Source organism: Caenorhabditis remanei, chromosome IV, assembly GCF_010183535.1.
Source record: "Caenorhabditis remanei strain PX506 chromosome IV, whole genome shotgun sequence".
NCBI classification, from domain to species: Eukaryota; Metazoa; Nematoda; class Chromadorea; order Rhabditida; family Rhabditidae; genus Caenorhabditis; species Caenorhabditis remanei.
Window position 1 is genome coordinate 16,439,917 of NC_071331.1, and position 19,127 is coordinate 16,459,043.

General features: G+C 36.0%; 1 protein-coding gene across 1 annotated transcript; it reads left to right on the forward strand.

The window, feature by feature from the left end:
* Positions 1-10,598: 10,598 nt before the first annotated feature.
* GCK72_014595 (uncharacterized protein) lies at positions 10,599-18,899 on the forward strand (the record flags this gene model as incomplete). Its single annotated transcript, XM_053730365.1, has 8 exons — positions 10,599-11,133; positions 14,490-14,617; positions 14,702-14,777; positions 17,511-17,624; positions 17,673-17,792; positions 17,849-17,981; positions 18,031-18,154; positions 18,795-18,899. 8 exons carry the CDS (start codon positions 10,599-10,601, stop codon positions 18,897-18,899), a joined length of 1,335 nt encoding a protein of 444 aa, XP_053585137.1.
* Positions 18,900-19,127: the final 228 nt, after the last annotated feature.

Genomic DNA, 19,127 nt, shown 5'->3' on the forward strand with positions numbered 1-19,127 from the left:
AAAAGTTATTATTAATCAACTGGTTACAAAATCTACGTCATAATCTTCTGAAGCCACCCAAAATTGAAAATAATTCGAAGATTTCATATAATCCAGAAACCAAGATTTCTTCTAGCCTTTTGTTTTCTATTCCTTTTTATCAAATAAGCGTTCAGACTTGGTGATTTGCGAAATTATTCGTTTTCGCTTCGCATGACAAATGGAATTTTCCATGTGATAATCAGAGAAAAAAAGAACGAAAAAACCGATATTTTCCACTCTCTGATCTTGGTTAAAAAACAAAAAAAGCGGTGAGAATTACTGGTTGGGAAGCCTGAATCTCTCTCTTTCTTTATGTTGTGTACTGCTAAGTGATTGCAAACCAAAAGCACATGTCGTCCGGTCGGATAGATTACACTCAGGTCTTCTGCCGGACAACTGAGAAAAGAGAAAAGGGACCCCTCGTTTTGATTAACGGTTCCATCCTTTGACATTGGACCCTGATTAACTACTTTTTGGCACCGCGCCAACTGATGTCGGAGGCCAGTTTATGTAGTTTGTGATTCGGGTTCAACGAGGTATTGTGACGTGGAAGGGGATTGAATGTGATATGGAAACAGTTGAAAACATTTGAAACATGTAAAAGAAAAGAAGAAAACAAATAACACTTGTCCGACGAACAGAAAAAAATAAGGAGAGGATGGAGAAGAGATTGATGAATGATGAAGATGCAGAAATTTCAAAAAAAATGGAGAAGGAGGAGTTGGAAATAAAAATAAGAATTGTTCACAGGAAAACGTCACCCATTCAAAAATTGAATGACTTATACACTTACTATTTCCAGAATTAGGTTATTTTGATTTTTGAGACTTTAGCGCTCTGTTCTTGACAGTGACTCAGTGAAAAATTCGAAGAATGACGATTAAGATGAAGAAAGAGACCCTAATTCGATAAAATAAATAAATGATATAGATTAGAAGTAAACTGACCAACCATCTACTTTCCGAACAATCACATTTAGAAACAATTAGTTGTACTCAAAAAGAATCTACAGTAATAATAAAATACATGTTTGGATAAATGAAGACTTGAATGTGTTGAAAATAGATCGGATCTATTCCTTCACCTTCCATCATCACGACAGCCAATAAACCTATCTCAGCGCTCACAAAAAAACAAATCGGAGGTCGGTGCCACCTCGCAGAAATGGTCGTCCGATTGCAATCTGCCAATCGGCTTCTCCTCCTCTTCCTGCGCAATGAAGAAGAAGAAAAAAGAGAAGTTACACATCTGGAGAGGATAGAAGAAGGAGAGTTGCTTCTTGTTCGTCTTCTGGTGTTGCTACATATAAACATTTGGGTTCAACAGCCAAGAGCAATGAGTAATCAATCGATTAATTGGATGTTGAATTGAGAGAGAAAAGAAAAAGATGACACACCTCTCGAAATTAAAAAATGAGTGAGGGTGAAATGAGAAACATAAATTTAAAATTGGGTGATTCATGACTTTTGGTATGGGAAAGGGGCGGGACAACAGTTCAAATTGTTTAGATTTTTCCCTTTAAAAAAAGAGTAAGACAGGATTACGGAAGTAAGTTTCTACTGAATTCACTAGTTTGGAAGTTTCAAAACTTCAAAGTTTTGTAACTCAATGCCCTATTCTCACGGCTATCTATACGTTCGACCTCAATTTTTCTTTGAGATTTTGAAATTTTCAGACATGACTGAAGATCTCAGTTTCTAGAATACTCTTGGATATGTTTGCCAGATTTTCAGTTCAGAAAAGCTTGACTTGTTCGATAATCTACGAACCCGGCATACTTTTGAAGAAGATTAGTTTCATTATAAATCTGAATAACATGCATTCTCTGAAAAAGAAATATGAAGGTATCGAAAGAAAACTCAAGAAAAAGAAGTGGCAGAACGATAATATTTGGCAAATGATTAGAAGAAAAGAGAAAGAATAGATGGCTTATCGAAGAACATGTCGACGGCTTCTGGTTTTGATATGATAACATTCGAAGTCCAAACAATGGAAGACATTTGTATTCGGACGGATTGAATTGAAAAAGAGAAAATGAGGGAATGTTTTCATTTTCAAAAATGACAAGAATGCGACAACACAAATGAGTAACATAACGTTTATGCCTGGTGACTAATACTGTTGAACTGAATAATTTCTGTAAAAAACAGTTTTTGTTTGTTTCGACAATAATAACGATTGGATTGTTTTCAGTGAAGAAACAATCTGTTCATAGTTTAAATTCTAAGGATTGCTTTCGGATCGAGTTTATGAAACGTTGAGAGCTTCAATCTCCTTTTTGACAACATATTTTTTTGCCAGACAATAAATTTTTCATCTTGAAAACACCTCAAAAAATATAAAACTTTTGAAATAAAGAAAAGGAACTGAGAATATTGCAAAAACCGAGTTGTAGGTATACGGGATCTCGAGTTAGAAATGACGAGATTGAAAATACAATTTCCATGTTTCGAATCAGAGTTCGATATGTTATGGAAGACTCCGAGCTTTGACCGGTACGGATCGAATAACCGTAGCCTGATGAAACCAGAATGAACCTTTCGGATAGGATTCGTACCGATTAGGTTTCTACCGCTTTCCTAAAATCAAAATGACGTTCGAGATCAAAGAAGCGTAAATTAAGAAAAGAAGAAACAAGATGCGAGACATTCGATTACTTCCTCTTCTTCTTCTTCTTCTAACTATTCTCATAACTCATGTTCTCTTTTCACTTTTTATTCTTTTTTTTTCAATCTCTTCTTCTGTCGTTCGATTCTTTTGTGTACTGTGTGTCGTTGTGTTCAACCTAAAAGTCAAGGTTATTTTGTTGAACGAAACTTGTACGAAAAACCTAAGATTATCTGGAATTTCTTGTTGATCGGACAAGAAGATAATAGAGAAATAGAGATACTTATTTTTTGTTTTGTTGTTAAGAGATGTTAGTGTGTTTGTTTGTGTTTACTGCTGCATTCGTACTAGTATCTGAAAGAGAAAAGAGAAAATATACTGATGTAAAGACGACCTTTCTCGATTATTCGGAACAAAACATAAATCTGTTCAATTGTAAAATGACAACGATATCATCTTTCGTTCCCTGTTCAAAAGGATTCTGATCTCTAATGTTTATCATCATCAGAAAATAAAAGTGCAAGTTAAGGACAGGTGATGAGTTCTGACATTCCGGAAAATCTCTCGAGAGAAGAACATTTGAAAAAAAAAAGAAACAAGATTCTGAGTTGTGAAACGTCAAACTTGACACTGCAAACTTCGGCGAATGGATTCTGTCATCCTGAAAGAGAAAAAAAAGAACGTGGATTGTAAAAATGTTGTGCTTCAGGGGCTATGTCGAACCATCATATATGCTTTTTCGCTTTGGACGATACTGGAAATCGGAAAAATCTGTAAACTGGGAAGTGATATACAAGCAGGTTAGAATTAGTGAGAGGATTTAATGAGAAAATTATAATGAAAGACAACATCTGAAAGCTTTGTGAAACTTGTTTACATGGAGACTGAGTTTTCTGAAAAAAATAATTTCTCAAATTCTTTGTTCATTTTCGACCCTTCCACCATACTTCTTATTCTCTTACCCGACCCTATTCCATGGTCAATTCGTGTGACAAGCAAATGTGTGAAAAGAGAATAAACTGAGCCATTCATCTCCATATCTACAAATCATGTTCCTCAGGAATTCCTATTATTTTCCAGGTGTAAAGTTGTGCAATGCATTAAATTGTGCAATTCAAATGTGCCCTCTTTCCGATAAAAATCTTGGAAATCTTGAGAATAATGAGTTCTTCACTGTCATCTCTTGCGAGCCAACACACACATCGGTCACCTGCTCTTCCGGTCCCTCCGTTCGTCTTCCGTAAGATGATTCCGTTAGAAATTTCAAATTTCATGGCGGGCACAAAACGAAATGTCATGAAGTGAAAAAAGAGCAAGAACATTGTACGAAAATCAAAAGAAAAAGTGCTCAGAAGCAGCAGAAAAAACACAACAGCCGCGTAAATTTCTTGCATTTTTTGCGGTGCTGTTTCTTTGCCGAGTCGACTCACAGCTGATCTGTTTTACACCACGACAGAACATCAAAAAAGTGAGGGTGGATGAAGAGGAGGTGCTTGGAAGAAGAAGAAGAATCAGAAGAAGAGATTTCAGTAGTGAAGAAAAAAGAAGAGAAGACTCATTTCCATTACATCGTTTTTTGTGCTTTTCGTTGTGCTTTTTTGATGAGAAAAGATAATAACTATTAGCGAAGAATGAGTCTATTTTACGAGAGTCTAGACCTGATTTACCGAAGATGTGATCACTAGATTCTGATATGAGACTCGTGCCTTCAACTATACATCTTTGAACAAGAAACCTGGTGATTTAAGTTTGAAACTGATTCCTTAGATACTGAGATTCAGTTGGTAATTTTCCAATTCGGGTTCTGAATCAGGTCAAAGTTCGATGTAATTTGAGCAATCGTGAGAATCATTTGACATCCCTCTTGGTCCATCTTTTTTCTTTCCTAGCCCACTACAAAAAATGAAATAAAAACATCTTAGTCATTTGCTTTCTTACAAAATTTTGTACCTAGTCAATTTGCTTTAGTCTTTCTTCAAAATAAAAATCAGTTATCCAAATATCATCATCCCCGTTTCAAACCACATTTCGTCGCCTTTCTGTCCATCCATCACCGCGTGCTCTCCCTGAGTTTTACTCCAATTTCTTCGTCCAGTCCCCTCTAAAAATCAAACGAAAAGTCCATCAATCTTTGCAGGCAAAATGGAGTTTAAAGTATCTTCATCAAGCACTTCACGGTGTTCATCGCCTCTTTCGTTCCACCACCTGACCGCCCATCGTCCCATCCCATTGCATCACCGATCGCACTCTGCTTCCACCCCCACTACCATTTCATCCATCACTTTGTCTCCATCATTATCTCAACTTCCGCCCCATCAGCCACATCATAATCATCATCACTTCAACCATCATCATTTTCATAAAACAATGACGAGTGCTCTGGAGAAATGCACAACTTCTCTGTCTGAAATACATCGGTTACTACGAGGTGAGTCTTTTTTGAAGTGTTTCTTGTGGAAATGTCTAGTTGTCATGGTTTTATGTTTGTGATTTTATATATTGTGAAATTTATAGCGGAGAGGAGAAAAAAACATTTTATTCTCTCTATTCATTCTCAGTTTTCTAGAATCCACGTGGAGTCAATCATGTTCTGTTTTCCACCAACAAGTAAGTTTTGATAAAAGACAAGCTGGCTCCGTGATACTTCAGAACTATCAGCTAAGACGTTTCTGATCTGAAAACGTTCTGATGTTTTTAATGTGACGACGAAATGATTAGTTGCAAAGTAATTCGGAGCCAAGAATTGTTGTTCATATGTATTGAAATTCAATTGAAATTGAAAATGAATTCAATAAGGAAAGCGTATCAATAAACCAGCTAGTGATGTCTTCTATTTCGATTTCATATGTCATTTGTCAGAAATATCTCAGAACAGCAGGCTGCCGCCAACCCAACTTCTAAATATTTTCTTGACCTCTTCAAGTTCCTTTTCAAAATGACGGAAGTCATTATTTCAGCCGAACCCCTCATACACAAACATATCATTTTTCATTTACACAGCTTTGTTTGTATCCGTATAGTACATTTCTTTCTGCTCCCAGAGAAACAAAAAACCTGCAGCCAGCGGGTCATCCAGGTCATTTGTCGGTCCCTCTTGTGTCCGTTTTTCTTCCCGTCGGACCCTCTGTTCCCTCTCTTTTCTTTCTCACTACCTGGATACTACTAATAAACAACAATTGATTTTTTCTCTCTTTTCATGTCTGAAACGAAGAACAAGTTCAGATCACAAAGATCCTGACCAATTCGACATGCATGAGAATTTCTATCAGGAATTCGTCCCCTTTTCATACTTTTTCCATCTTAGTTTCTCGTGGTCAAAGTTCTATTTCCTTCATCTTTTTCTAACTTCATTTCGAATTTTTGAGCCCCCTTGTTTATGACTTTTTTCTCGTTTTTGGGCTTAATGGAAACATGACAAGCCGTGTGTGTTTGGGTCACCCGGCGTGGCCCTTCGACAATATTTTGAACTTGAAAATTAGAAATTCAAGAAGGAAATTTTCTAGAAAAGAAGGAGAAGGCGGAAACTCACTGATCTACTTTGAATTGAAGTTTATTGTGGAAAGAAATTTGAAAAATAAATAATTTTTGATGTCCTCAAATCCTTGGATAGATCATTCCAACTTGCTTTGCAAACCGGAGTGTTCAATTATCGTTTTATATGTTGGGGGATTCGGTGAAGATTCCGATAGTACTTTTTCCTCATAGCGAAATGAACAGAGTTACGGTATTCTGAATCTCTCTCCTTAACAATGTTTTTCATCTCATGTTTTGAATACTTTATAGTCAAGTAGTAATATAACGTTATTCGATGCATTATTCCAGTCGAATTTATATTTCCAAAACAATTTTAATCAAATGTACACGTAGTTTCAATTCCTACTTCCCTTTCTTCAATTTGTTCCTCCAGACAAAAATTCGATTATCTTCTTTTTGTGAAACTGAAAAATTCAATTAAACACAAATAACTTCATGCGAACTTCGACTAAAAAAGTGAATACTTCTTTGAACATGCCCAGTCATCCTCTATCAATTTTTAATTTGCTTTTCGTGATACATCCTCTTGCATGTTTCCGACTCCTCCCCCTCCTTCTACTGTACATTTTTAATGATTCTCTCACTTTTTCTCTTTCAGTTGCACTCGAGATTTCTCTTAAATCTCAAAATTCAAACATCTTTCAGTCTCTTTCAATAATTATATTTAATTATCCAACATCCTGTTTTCTCATTTCATTCTTTATTTCAAAAACCGAATTCATTTTGTCACGCCGAAAGAATCGCCACGTTTCCAAGTGAGCACTTCAGTTCCGAATATTTGAACAGCTTCTTCTTCTTCTCCGTATTCTTCATTTTTTCTTTTCCGAAACCAATTGTTTCGAATTCTCTCTCCCTACATGAGTATTTCGTATTTTGTAAGATGATACATTTCTATAATTTCTCTTCTAGAAAAAAGAAAGAAGAGGAATTAGAAAAAAGAGAAAGCGAGGGTGGAGGAGTCCGTTTTCTTATTGGGTTTGGTGACATTGTCTATTTCAAAAAATCCCACGATTCGGACATATTGACTATGCACATACGTGTGCCTGTGTTCATCTTTCTACTTCCTTTCACACGTCTTTTTCTTCTTTTTTTCTTATTCTTTTTCTACTACTTTATCCCCTTTTTCTTTGGCTTTTTTTGTCGTTTCTCATTATCTTTTTGACTTCTTTCGGTCACTGAAAAAAGTGAAGAAAGCGAAAGAAAACTTCAAAACTTCCACTTTTTGTCTATTCGTTTGAGTTTTAAATTAGCTCGTTTTACATTGAAAACATAATGGCTTTTCACTTTTTTCACTTTCCTTTGTTCTTTTTTTTTTTTTCATTTTTTGACATTTTCTAGGTGACAAGGAAGCGATGACTAAAAATACAAATTATTGGTTTTCTTCGAGAAAAAAGCATAAGGAAGAAAATAAGGAAGTGATAGGCAAAATGTAGTTTTGGATGGAGATAAGGAACAAAATCAAGGAGAAATGTGTTCAGACTGAATCTTGCTAAAAATGATTTAAGCCTCAGCCTCATTTTCTGATTAGATTGAGAATCCATCAATCTGTGAAAGACTCTGATTTAAAAAAAAGAAATCAGGTTTCCTCTGTGAATTCTGGAAGTTCAAAACTTTAATCTTCAACCAGTTCAGTCACTAATTTTCCCATTCTCACTGTGAGAAAAACTAGTTTATTAGAGTATTTCTAAAAGTACATTTCAAAAAATTATTATCCCCAAATGATATCATTTCTGATTTTCCATTTGACCGAAACCCATTGATTCGTGTAAAAATGAGTGAGAGCATCTGGCAAAGATATTAAAAACTGAGAGTTTCCGTTGACAAATCTCACTCATTTTTCAGCAACATTCGTTCTCTCTCCGTCCAATTTTTCTTGTTTTTAGGTTCATATGTGTAACCAAATCTTCAATGATATATTCTATTCTTCAGACTGGTTTCTAATTTCATAAAGAATTTGGACACCCGATAATAATAGAAATAACAATAAAGTATGTGAACAGAAAACACTCCAGAAGTCTGTTTCTCGGGTTCTTTTACCCTTTTGAAACCGGGAGAATCAGGAACGGAAACCATTTCCCTCTCCTCTATTTTCTCAAACTAATTCCGGTATGATGTTGTTCGTAAAGCTATCAAAAAAGCTGTTGATCACCACTTGTCCACTAAACGTGTTCGTAATTCGCGCATTTCTTTTTTTGATTTGTTTGCTCACGGTTATCCACTGTTCAACACTGGATTTTCGAGAGAGAATTGAACTAATTTCGTGCCAATATCTTTTCCTTTTCCCTCTCAAACATATTCTCCAGTCCTCTTTCTTTTTTTTTCTAAATGATATCATTTTCTTCTATGAATAGGTAATGATTTACTGAAGAACTACTTCTCACTCTTGTCAGTCTATTTCAAGAACTGTTTATACATCAACAATCTCCTTCTTCTTTTTTAAGAATATGTTCTTCCAGAGACTCCACTCAATTAATATCAGTTTTTGTTTATTCCAGATTAGTAGTATCCGTTCAATATGCTCCTTATCCCCTCATTTTTCTTTCCTGTTTTTGTCTCATCTCCTCTAAAAACTCTCCTTTCCGAAATAATATTTCATAAATTCGTCGTCTTGAAGCACTTTCTGAGTTCATATATTTCGAAGGAAAAGTGTGCTGCCCCTGTTTTTAAGAATCCTCGTTCTTCCCTCCTGTGAGATCTTTTTCTTTGTTTCGAAACAGAACTCTTCCTATTTTTTTCTCGTTCCCTCCAGTCAGTTTACAAGTGTCAACTCATTTCGTCTCAAGTGTCCTCGAGTGTCAGTTTGCTTCATCGAAACCAAACTTTGTGTTGCCAGGAAACAACTCTGTTTTTTGATTTCTCATTTCCTGATTTTCAGAATCTTCCACGTCTTCATACGGTACAATGAGCACGACGTCGTCTATCGAATCGTCACCAATCGAACAAGCCACTTCGAGATCGGCAAGACGAAAATGGCATTCAGCAATGAGATTCATTCAAGGAGTTCAGAGATTCAAGACCCCCGTTATGTCACATAAGGTGAGAAGTCAGGTCACTGTAGATGCGCGGGCTGGGAGAGAATTGGAAGTTGGAGAATTATTTTGATATAAGAATGATAACAATGAATTGTGACTTTTCACAAGAGGGTGTCTAGACATTTTTTATTATGGGGATAATCCGGGACAGACATTCATAAGGACGGAAGTTGGATCCCAAGTATGCAAATGATTGTGCCTACAATGGACAAATACTGGGGAGAATCTTCTAGAATTCTTCATAATGTTTGAACAGATGATTGAAATAATTGGAAGGCTGCTGTAGGCCTTTGAGCTATTCTCCTTCAAGAACACCAGGATTGTGAAATGATCGCTTCACAGATTTCTAGGATATATTTGTAGCTAAACTTATAAGGGAAAATGCAAGCGATCCAATTTTTAACCACTTCAAATAGGGAAATTGCGATTTCAGGACTTTTAAGATTTTGTTACAAAATAATCTGAAGTTAAAGCTCTTTAGAGCAAAAGAAAAATCACGACTTTCTATTAGTTGATAATTTATGTATAACTTAGTTCTCTGAAAAGAACTCTAGAACACTCAGAACATAAATCTTCTGTACTTTTTCTGATCCCCAATTCTTCCAGACCACACATACATTTTCTCGGGAGTTTAAGTCATAAACTCAACAAAACTGCCACAAGTAAAACGTCGTATATAAACTTGGCCACTTTTTGCCTCCATTTTCAAAAGCTTCCGTTCTTTTCTGAAATATCTGTTAAAAACAAGAAAGTCATAGGTTCCCTTTTGTTAATCCAAAAGATATTCCTATTTTTTCTGGAAGATTAATTTCTTTTCATTGTTCACACAAGATGACGAAAGAGTATCTTGGTCTTGTTATTCCATTTTCTCTTCGTCAGAAAATACGAGTTGGAATGGGTGGAAAAGTAAATCAAAACTTCATTATTGACTTGTTGCAACCCGAAAACTTTTGATTGGCAGGTACCATGAGAAGTTGTGTTTACATCGGAGAAGGAAACAAGAAGTGTGAATTGAAAATTTGATTGATGAAGAAATAAAAAAAGATGATAGATTGGCTGGGTTGTGACCCATTTGTGTCCTCTTCATTATAACATAAATTGCCCTTTATCGCTAATGAAATTGAAGCTTTTTGTTGACGAAGAAGCTCATCGAAGACACTGAAAAGGAAGTCGTTGACGAATGAAGAATATGAGATAGATTCATTTTCAAATTATATCGTCAATAGTCACCGTGAGAAAAAAACTGAGAAAAGTCTCACTCATTTCACTGTGTTTCATCAGTCGTCCTCTCTTCTCGAAACAAAAACTCGTACACGCAGTCTTCTTCTTCTTCTTCTTAGCCGGCTGGCGGCCACGAAGCCACACCCATTCAACCGGGCCCCGGGAGCACACGCCTCACTCACGATGTGCTCGCGCCGTGGACGTCGTCTCAGTCTTCCACAAACGCCTATGGCTACACCGGCAAATCCGACGACGCCGAGCGTCATGAATGGTTATCCGTTCGCATCTCGTCCACACTATGAAAGAAGGCAACTTCCGATGCAACATACTCTTCGTCATAATCATTCAATGAGTTCTCTCATGGGTACGAATCGAGAGATTCCTCGTGAAGTCTCACAATCATATCATAACCCACATGCTCGTTTGTCTCAACCGGATATTCATTCTGTTATTTATCGTCCACATAATTACTATTCTCCCCCAGTTTCCTATGGAAGTGCCGGTGGCCACTATTCCTATCAATATCAGTATCAATCATCTGGACAACTTCCAACTTCTCAGCATTCCAGTCCTATTTACATGCGTAGAATGTTGCCAACACCTAAAAACAGTGGGGGAATCGCGCGAAAACTATTGAAGAGATGTACAAATCCAGATTTGATGAGATTACAGAGAACAACCGAGATCCGTGAACAATCAGTTGGAAGGACGAGTTGTGGTGAGTCTTTTTGAGAAATTGTTTGCACTGAACCTTTCGTTTTCAAATTGAGAAATAAGTGTTCCTTCTTTTGAAAGGTATTTGAAAGGAGGAACGTTTTGCAAAAAATAGGTATTTAGAAATGTCTAGTCGGGTACAAAGAGCTGGTAAACGAAACTTGTGAGATTCTATGAAAGAAATTTAAGGGGCTAGTAGTCTGAAGTTTAAACTTAGTTACTGAGTCCTTATAACCAAGAATCACCTCCATTTTTAATTTATAACACTTTCTTTTCACATCCTTTCTGATTTCATTCTGAATTCTCACTTATATTCATAAAATAATAGAACTTGAGTCACATCTGTTCGAGTCAAATTTCAATTTTCATTCCAATATTTCAGCCGGAAAAATTCAAGTTGTTTGTATCTGTCCACAACATATAAATTTAGTTTCTTGAAATGTACTGAATGCAGAAAAAAGTGCATTCCATCTATCCGTTTTTCTTGCTTTCTACTCTTTCTCAGAACTCATTGATCTGGAAAATCGAAGAGTGAAAAGAAAATTGAATGTGCACACTCGTTTCTCGACTCCGGACAACTTGATTTGAATATTACAGACAGCATTGAAAATTGGAACATGCTAATAGAAGGGTGTCCGTTCGGTTTCTTTTTGAGTAAAAACAGGAAATAAATGAAAAAAAGAAGAGAAAAACAACATCTTATTTTTTATTCCATATTTGTTTATGTCTTCTCTTCTACTCAAAAGTCCTTTTCCTATCTGATTATGTTCATTTCCCTCGTCCGATCACTGATCCATTCTTCTTCTTTTTCCGATGCCTTCAGGGGGTCTTCAAGAAAAGAAAACCTTCTTGATAAGGTGGTACGAGGGTCCGTGTAACTCGATCTTTCGTCCTTTTTCTTCCTTCCTTTCGCTCAAAAAACCGAGCCAATGTTTGTGTCGGACGAAGGCAAAAATTGTTTCCTTCATGCTCTCTCTCTCAATCGAATAAGAAGAATAATTAACTGGGTCCTCCAGTTCTCATGCAGTGTGTGCATAATCATTAACTGGCATGCAAGAGGACACGTGCGACTGGAAGATGACTAAACACTTCTGGAAGGAAGTACAGTTCGTTTTAGGTTGGGCAGGAAATTGGATGGAATGAGTAAGACGGAAAAAATACTCCAGTTTTTGGGAAAGAGTAAAGAATACAAAAACAAAGGGGAATGCATGTTAAAATCAAATAGAAGTACGATTTTTGAAAGCTTCTGGAATGAATTATTGACATATCAACTTTGGTTTTAATTGACGAAATCAGGATTTCCTCTTTTTCGTCTTTTTCAAATGTCTGAAATTCCGAAAAATTTGAAAACTTGGTTTCAGGGGTGTCGTAACTATTCCTTTCCTAAGTTCTAGTTTTTCATTGTTTTCCTAGATTTAGGATACCCAAAACCCCGAATCTATAGAAAAGTGAAGGAAATCTTTTCAAATAGAAACAAGTAATCTCTCTAGATTATCACATCGCAAATGTCAGTTTATCTCTCATCGAAAATCCAGTTCTTCGCTTCTGTTGAGCTATAAAATATTTCTTGAACTAATGACATTCATCCTTTAACTCTTCCAAAACTGTTTCTATGAAAAATATTTTTTGAATCACAAAACTGATCGTATTTCATTTCGAAATTCTCCTGGAAGTCTTTTTTGTTTTTCAAAAACTTTGAATATAAGCTTTTGTAGTTTTTGACTGAAACCCGATATATCTGATTTTCAAAAAGCTTAGGGTCTATTTATAAATAATGTTTATTTTCAATTATAAAATCCGAAAATAGTTTTCTGAAAGAAAGAGAACCTTCTTATTCCAATTCTGAGTACAATGATTCATTCCGGTGAAGAAATAAAAAATAGATGAGATTGGCACGCAAATTCTCTTTCTTGTTTACTTGAATAGTTCTATGACTTATTTCGAAAAAGTTCAGATGGGTGAAATGAATTCATTTTTCAGGAATGAGGTTCTGAATTTATTCAAATGCTCATAGTTCGGGTAAATGACGATTCGAAAGGTTATGACATCATGATAGAACAAATGAAATGTCACAGTTTCACCTGCAGGGAAAAAGCAAATTGTATTTCCTTATTCAATGCCACTTTTTCACAAAAACCCTTTTTTTTAAAATGATTTTATTAATTTTTTTGTTGTTTTTCTGAGAAACGGCTGGTTTGGAATTCGATGAGAGGTCACCCAAATTAATGAATGAGGGGAAGAGAAAACGAAAAGTGATGAGAACGAAGAAAAATGGAATATTTCTCTGATGATAGATATTTTTAAGGAAGAAGTGAAAGGGATTGAGAGAGAGAGAAATAGGAAGAGATGGTAGTACAAAGATTAGAGAACTTCCGAACAGACAGACGTTTTTCTATGAGATAACTAACGAATACACTCTAAAAATAGCTATCGACTAAACGGTTATCAACAATTCGTTTTCGAAACTTTCGACTACATGTCATTTTAAACATTTCAGTTTATATTATGATTAATCACGTCACTCGGAAAACTTTTCTGGATCTTATCATGTCCCATATTAACGTTTAGTCGGGGTTTATTGCCCATTTCGAGTCAAAATCTATTAAAACCAAATTGAAAGAAATCGTGTAACCCACGTCTTGAGATAATCGTTTCATTTTGGAAATCATGCCGTTTTCTACTTGTTTCTACGAGATTTTCTAAGAATTCTGATTGTTTTGTACTCGGAATTTCTTTGAAAGTTCTCCATTGTCATTTATCAGAAACTACAATTCAAAGAAAATAAATATACCCGAATGTACCTGAAAAAAGTATAGTTTCTTTGCTCCTCTGAAATTTCTTTTGGTTGTTTTCTCCTTGTTATTTTTTCAATTATCAGAGCGAGTACATCCACTTCTTCTTTCATTTTCTAGATATTATTTTCTTATTTCTTTCCATTTTTATTCACAATAACATTCAAGAAAGAAAGAAGAAGAAGAAGAAGCGTCGTCTAATCTGCCCTTTTCTCATTCTCTGATTATACTTAATTTTCTACACAATATCTATTCAAATCTTTTTCTTTTTGAGATTAGTTTGCAATGAGTCAAATTGTGACAATCAGGAATCAAAAGAAACGATTCACGGAAGAAAAAGTGGTTCCAATGGGGAGACCACCGAGAAGATTCAGTAAGATATTGTGGAAATGGATTCTAGAAAATTGATTATTTGTAATTTATGACAGTTCAAAACTGGGTTTCAGAGTTTCTTTGATTAATAGTTGTGTAGAAATTTGAGAAAGTTCACGAGCAACAGAATCTCACAAGTTTCAAAAAAAAAAGAGTTTCCGAAAACCACTCATCTGAAGCCCTCTCTGAATTCCAGAATCCGCAATTGTAGACCCAGTCTATCTCGCATTGAAACAAGCAACCGGAAGATACTCTCGCCGTGGATCAACCAACTTCGAATCGGCATCTCCGAGTCCTCGAAATCTTTCTCAAGTATCACTCCAGGTAAATATTTATGTCTATAGATAGTACCTGTAGGTGTATTCCAATTATATTTAATATCAAGGGAATCGAGTAAATTGTTTTCAGGACTCTGGCTACGTCGATATGGGATCCTCAAAAGCTAACACACTTCTAGGCTCTACTCCACAACTTGACAACGCCGGTTAGTTCTTCTTTTTCTTCACCTGTCTCTCCACACGTTTTATATAATAAATCGAATTTTTGGCGGAGCGGAAAAGGGTCAATTTGAGGCTGGAAAAACGTTCTATTTTTTCTCTAGATTACCCCGATTCTTTCCGTTTTCTTTCAATACTCTTATCCCCCTTTTCTTCTTCTTCTTCTTCTACTTTAGACCAATAAAAAGTGAACACGGAAAAGGAAGCACTTAGACTTAAGAGGGCGTCCTTTTTTCTTCCAATTCCTTCACTGAGTTGTTCTTTTTTCGGTCCAATTTTGCAGAGGACCTAACACAATGAACCTTCTCCACATGATCTGAGATTCTTGTCTTCTTTCAGTAAAATGTTCGAAAATCGGAATCCCATTTGTATTTCACTAACTACCCCCAACGCCTTCTCACTCGACGACTGCCCACGTTGTGACGTGGCACAACCGACTAACGTTCTCATGAGTGTACAAAAATTGTTCAGTTAGGCACTCTCCACTCCATCTTTTCTCATTTCTGTCAATTGGAGTCGTGCTCCGAAAATGTTCTCCGAAGAAGGCGTTTCTCACGTAGCCTCGTTGCAGATTTTAGATGCCCGAAAGATGCTCAATATTTCATTTTTCATGAATCATACGCCTCTTAGAATACACACCAATTAAATCCTACAAAATTCTTATTTTACGAGAGTTTAAGATTTCATAATAGAGCTACAATAACCTATTATTTCTTCCTTTTCCATTCAGATTTCATAAGATAATTGTACTAGAAAAACACACAAATAAGAGAAGATAAACGACTCTGTGGGTGTTCATTCTCATTTTTAGATCAAATCTGAAAAAGAAAACAAGATTTCTCTTCTTTAAGAGTTGTGCTATCAATTCATCAAATACCTAAACGAGATTAACATAGAAATGGTCTTTTTGGAAAACAAAAACTCGGTTCAAAAAGAGGATTAAAAGATATAATGTTCAACTTCCTGGAATCAAGTTTTCCATTCTTTATAATCCGGGTGACCAATTATTTTTTGGAGCGGTTTTTCTTGCATCCGGATAGGCTTTTTTTAGTAAAATAATGTTATCCGAAAACAAACTTGTATCTGAAAGTGCCAACTAGCCATAACTACATAATCGGGATAAATCGCGGTCAGTAATAAACCAATTCAAAGATGCAAAACTGGGAGATTTTACGTAATAGAAAATTGAAGTGTACTATAAGCTTATCCTTGTTTTTTTGTTCGGACAGGCTAAACTGAGGCACTCTACTTTTTGGAAAGCGTTGTACATGAGATAAAATTTTTGTTTCTAAAACTTTGATTTGCATTTATTTCTTCAAAAATGACAACTAAACCAAATTTAAGTTCTCACCCAACTGGTTCAGATCACAAGTATTCCTGAAAATACCACCTACCTAACCTGATTTTCCCAAGCACCTCGATAATTCACCGTCTGGTCAAATTTCTCTGACTCATTGTCCACAATCCACCCTCTTTTTCATGCTCTGCGCGATCTTTTCTCCTGTCAAAAAAGATCAAGTTCAAACAACAAATTTCGAAATGTTTCCTTCCCTCCTACTCCAACTAGGTCCCATATATGTAGGGTCACTGTTGCCAAGGCACCCAAATAACCACACCTTTCTTTGTTCCCACCCTCACTTGTTCTTTGTGATTCTGTCTCTCCAGAATGTGCATCTCTACATATTTTTTGTACAAAGAACTCCAAGGTAAGTGAATGAATTAAGAAATAAAAGCGAGGGCGTGTAGAATAAAAACGAGATGGGACTTCCTTATGTTGTCCATTAATTGCAAAACTTTTCTGTCCTTTCTGTGCAAAACACATTATCCTTCGGTTGCCAATTGAGGGTGAATAAAATGAAAAAGAAGAAAAAAAGTTGTCTCTGACGTTCATTTCATTGCTTTTTGGTTCTTCTTCTTTTCCTTTTATTCTTCTTCTTTTTTCAATTTTTCCTTAAATCTTTCTCCTTTTTCTCTCTCTCAATTTGTACCTAGAATGAAATGACTTTTGGTCGTATAATCAAATCAAACTTAACATGATATCATATTCATGATAAAACCTCATTTTCACACCTGTGGATTCAATATTCACATACTTATATTGGATTTACTGCTCTCTCTTCTTCTGCAACTGAATATCCGGAAGTTTGAATGTTTCTATGCTCTCCGAAACTTCAAAGGTATTAGTTTCAAATCAATTTCAAATGTCATTTTGTCCTCATCACTAATGAGAATTCATCGGCTATAACCGGATTATGAATTAAGATTTCTCGCCCCTATCAGTAGCACAAATGTTTGATATCTCTCTATCTCTGGGCGTGGCCATCTGTTTTTCGTCTCCTCTATTCCCTCACGTCTTCTTCTTTTTCGTTCTAGCACTCGTAATCCGTCCTTCTTCTTCTTCTCTCGTGGGCTCATCTCCTTTCCGGATATCAGCCACCAAAAGAGAAGGAGATGCATAAAACTGCAATCCAAGTACTCGCAGTCCGAAAATTATTAGCTATGCTTTCTGCCAGAAGATCACTTAGAATGTGTAAGTTATTATAAGTTGGCATTTGATAAAATAGTGCTGCAACAGGTGGAATTGAGTTAATTTTCGATTGAGTTAATGAGAAAAACCGAAGAAAAATATTGAGAGACACACTCTGATTCATTGTTGTTATTCAATTTGAATTCTTGATGTCTTTCCAACTTTTTCACTCATTTAATTTCTGAGTTTGCAGGTCGTTCGGTTGGTAGACGACGAGCTCCCAAACTGACCCAACAAATGAAATCATTGTCTTTGGATTGTCAAGACATGCCCCCACGGATCAACCAGAATACAAGAAGTCCATTGAGTAAGCACATTCGATTGTACTTTGTACCCTAGTGAGAAATAGTTTCAGGATCAAAGCTTGCTCCACGTGATTATAGAAAACCAGGAATCAATGGTTCGTCTGATTTCTCTGATGTTGAGAGATCATGTTCTCCAATAGTGAAGAGCAGACGAAGCAGTTCATCAGCTTGTAAGTTCATCTGTTCATTAAGAATCACTTCATTTTGTTTATTTTCAATTTTTCAGTGCATGCCGGTGGTTATATTGTGATCCACGAATACACTCCATCCAATGGATCACCATTGGTTCTTGGTGAGAAAGTTCATGTTGTAGACAATGGAGATCCGGATTGGCTTCATGGTTTCCGTCTCAATGATAGGTATTTCCGGTGCATCGAATTATTCGAAATTGAAAAATTTGTTATTCAGAACTGAACATATGATCACGTTCCCGGCCACATGTGTGGCTCAAATGATGGCTGGTGAGCAAGCGATGAGAATTCAGCAGAACGTGTTTGTAGCTGAGCAGAAATTGCGGATGTACAGGGATCAGGTGAGAGAGAAAAAGGGACGAAGAGATTGGCGTCATTCAAAAAAAGAGATGTGATATCTGCTGATAATCAAGTGTTTATCCTCTTCGCTCTCTTGTCATTTTCGCCCACATTAATCCTCTATACCTTTGGATTATTGGGATTACAGTGGGTCGTCTTTTTGAGGAAAAGAAGAAAACATTTTTATTTGAATTTATATTGAAAGTGGAAAATAAATGAAAGAATTCTGATGCAGATCAGTTCAAAAACAATCCGTTTTGATCTGGAAAATGTGACTCAAAAAAAAGGATTTATGAAAATTAGAAGTAGTCGACGTCAACTATAAAAGAGAAAAACTCGTGTTGACTCAAGATAATTCAAAGAAAAATATACGAGAGTCCGGGGGAATTCTATAACCACCAGGGCAGTATGAAGTAAAATGAAGAGTCAAATTTATTAAAATGTTGAAAAATTATTTTATTTGTAGTAGACTCCTCTTTATTCTTCCGTATGCCCGGTTTCAACATTTTCCTGAAACAATCATTCGGAAATCAAATTTTTTATTCGGAAGAAGCTTTTGCTCTAGAACAAAAAACAAAACACTAAACTCTATTTCATCTGAAACCAAAACGTGCTTTATACCTAACTTCATTATTTTTGCAGATTGTATTCGTCCAACCGGAAAGTCTTGTGGAAGGAAAAGTGACGGTTCGAACGGAGCACAACGCCCTTGCTCCATGCCCACTCAGCTATCTTGCCTTGATCTGAATCCATCTCGAACTCGTCTTGTTTTCCTACGTGTCACTCATCCATCTACCCATATTTGTCGCTTTTTCAGTTGATTTTAGTCCCAACTGCTTCTCCTATTTCCCTTCATGATTCCCAAAAATCTCTAATCAATTTTTCAGTCACCATATGTTGTCATATCGACTTGTTTCTCACCCCAAAATACCGTTCGAACTTCTCGAAATCATCCAATTTTATTTGGACTTCTCT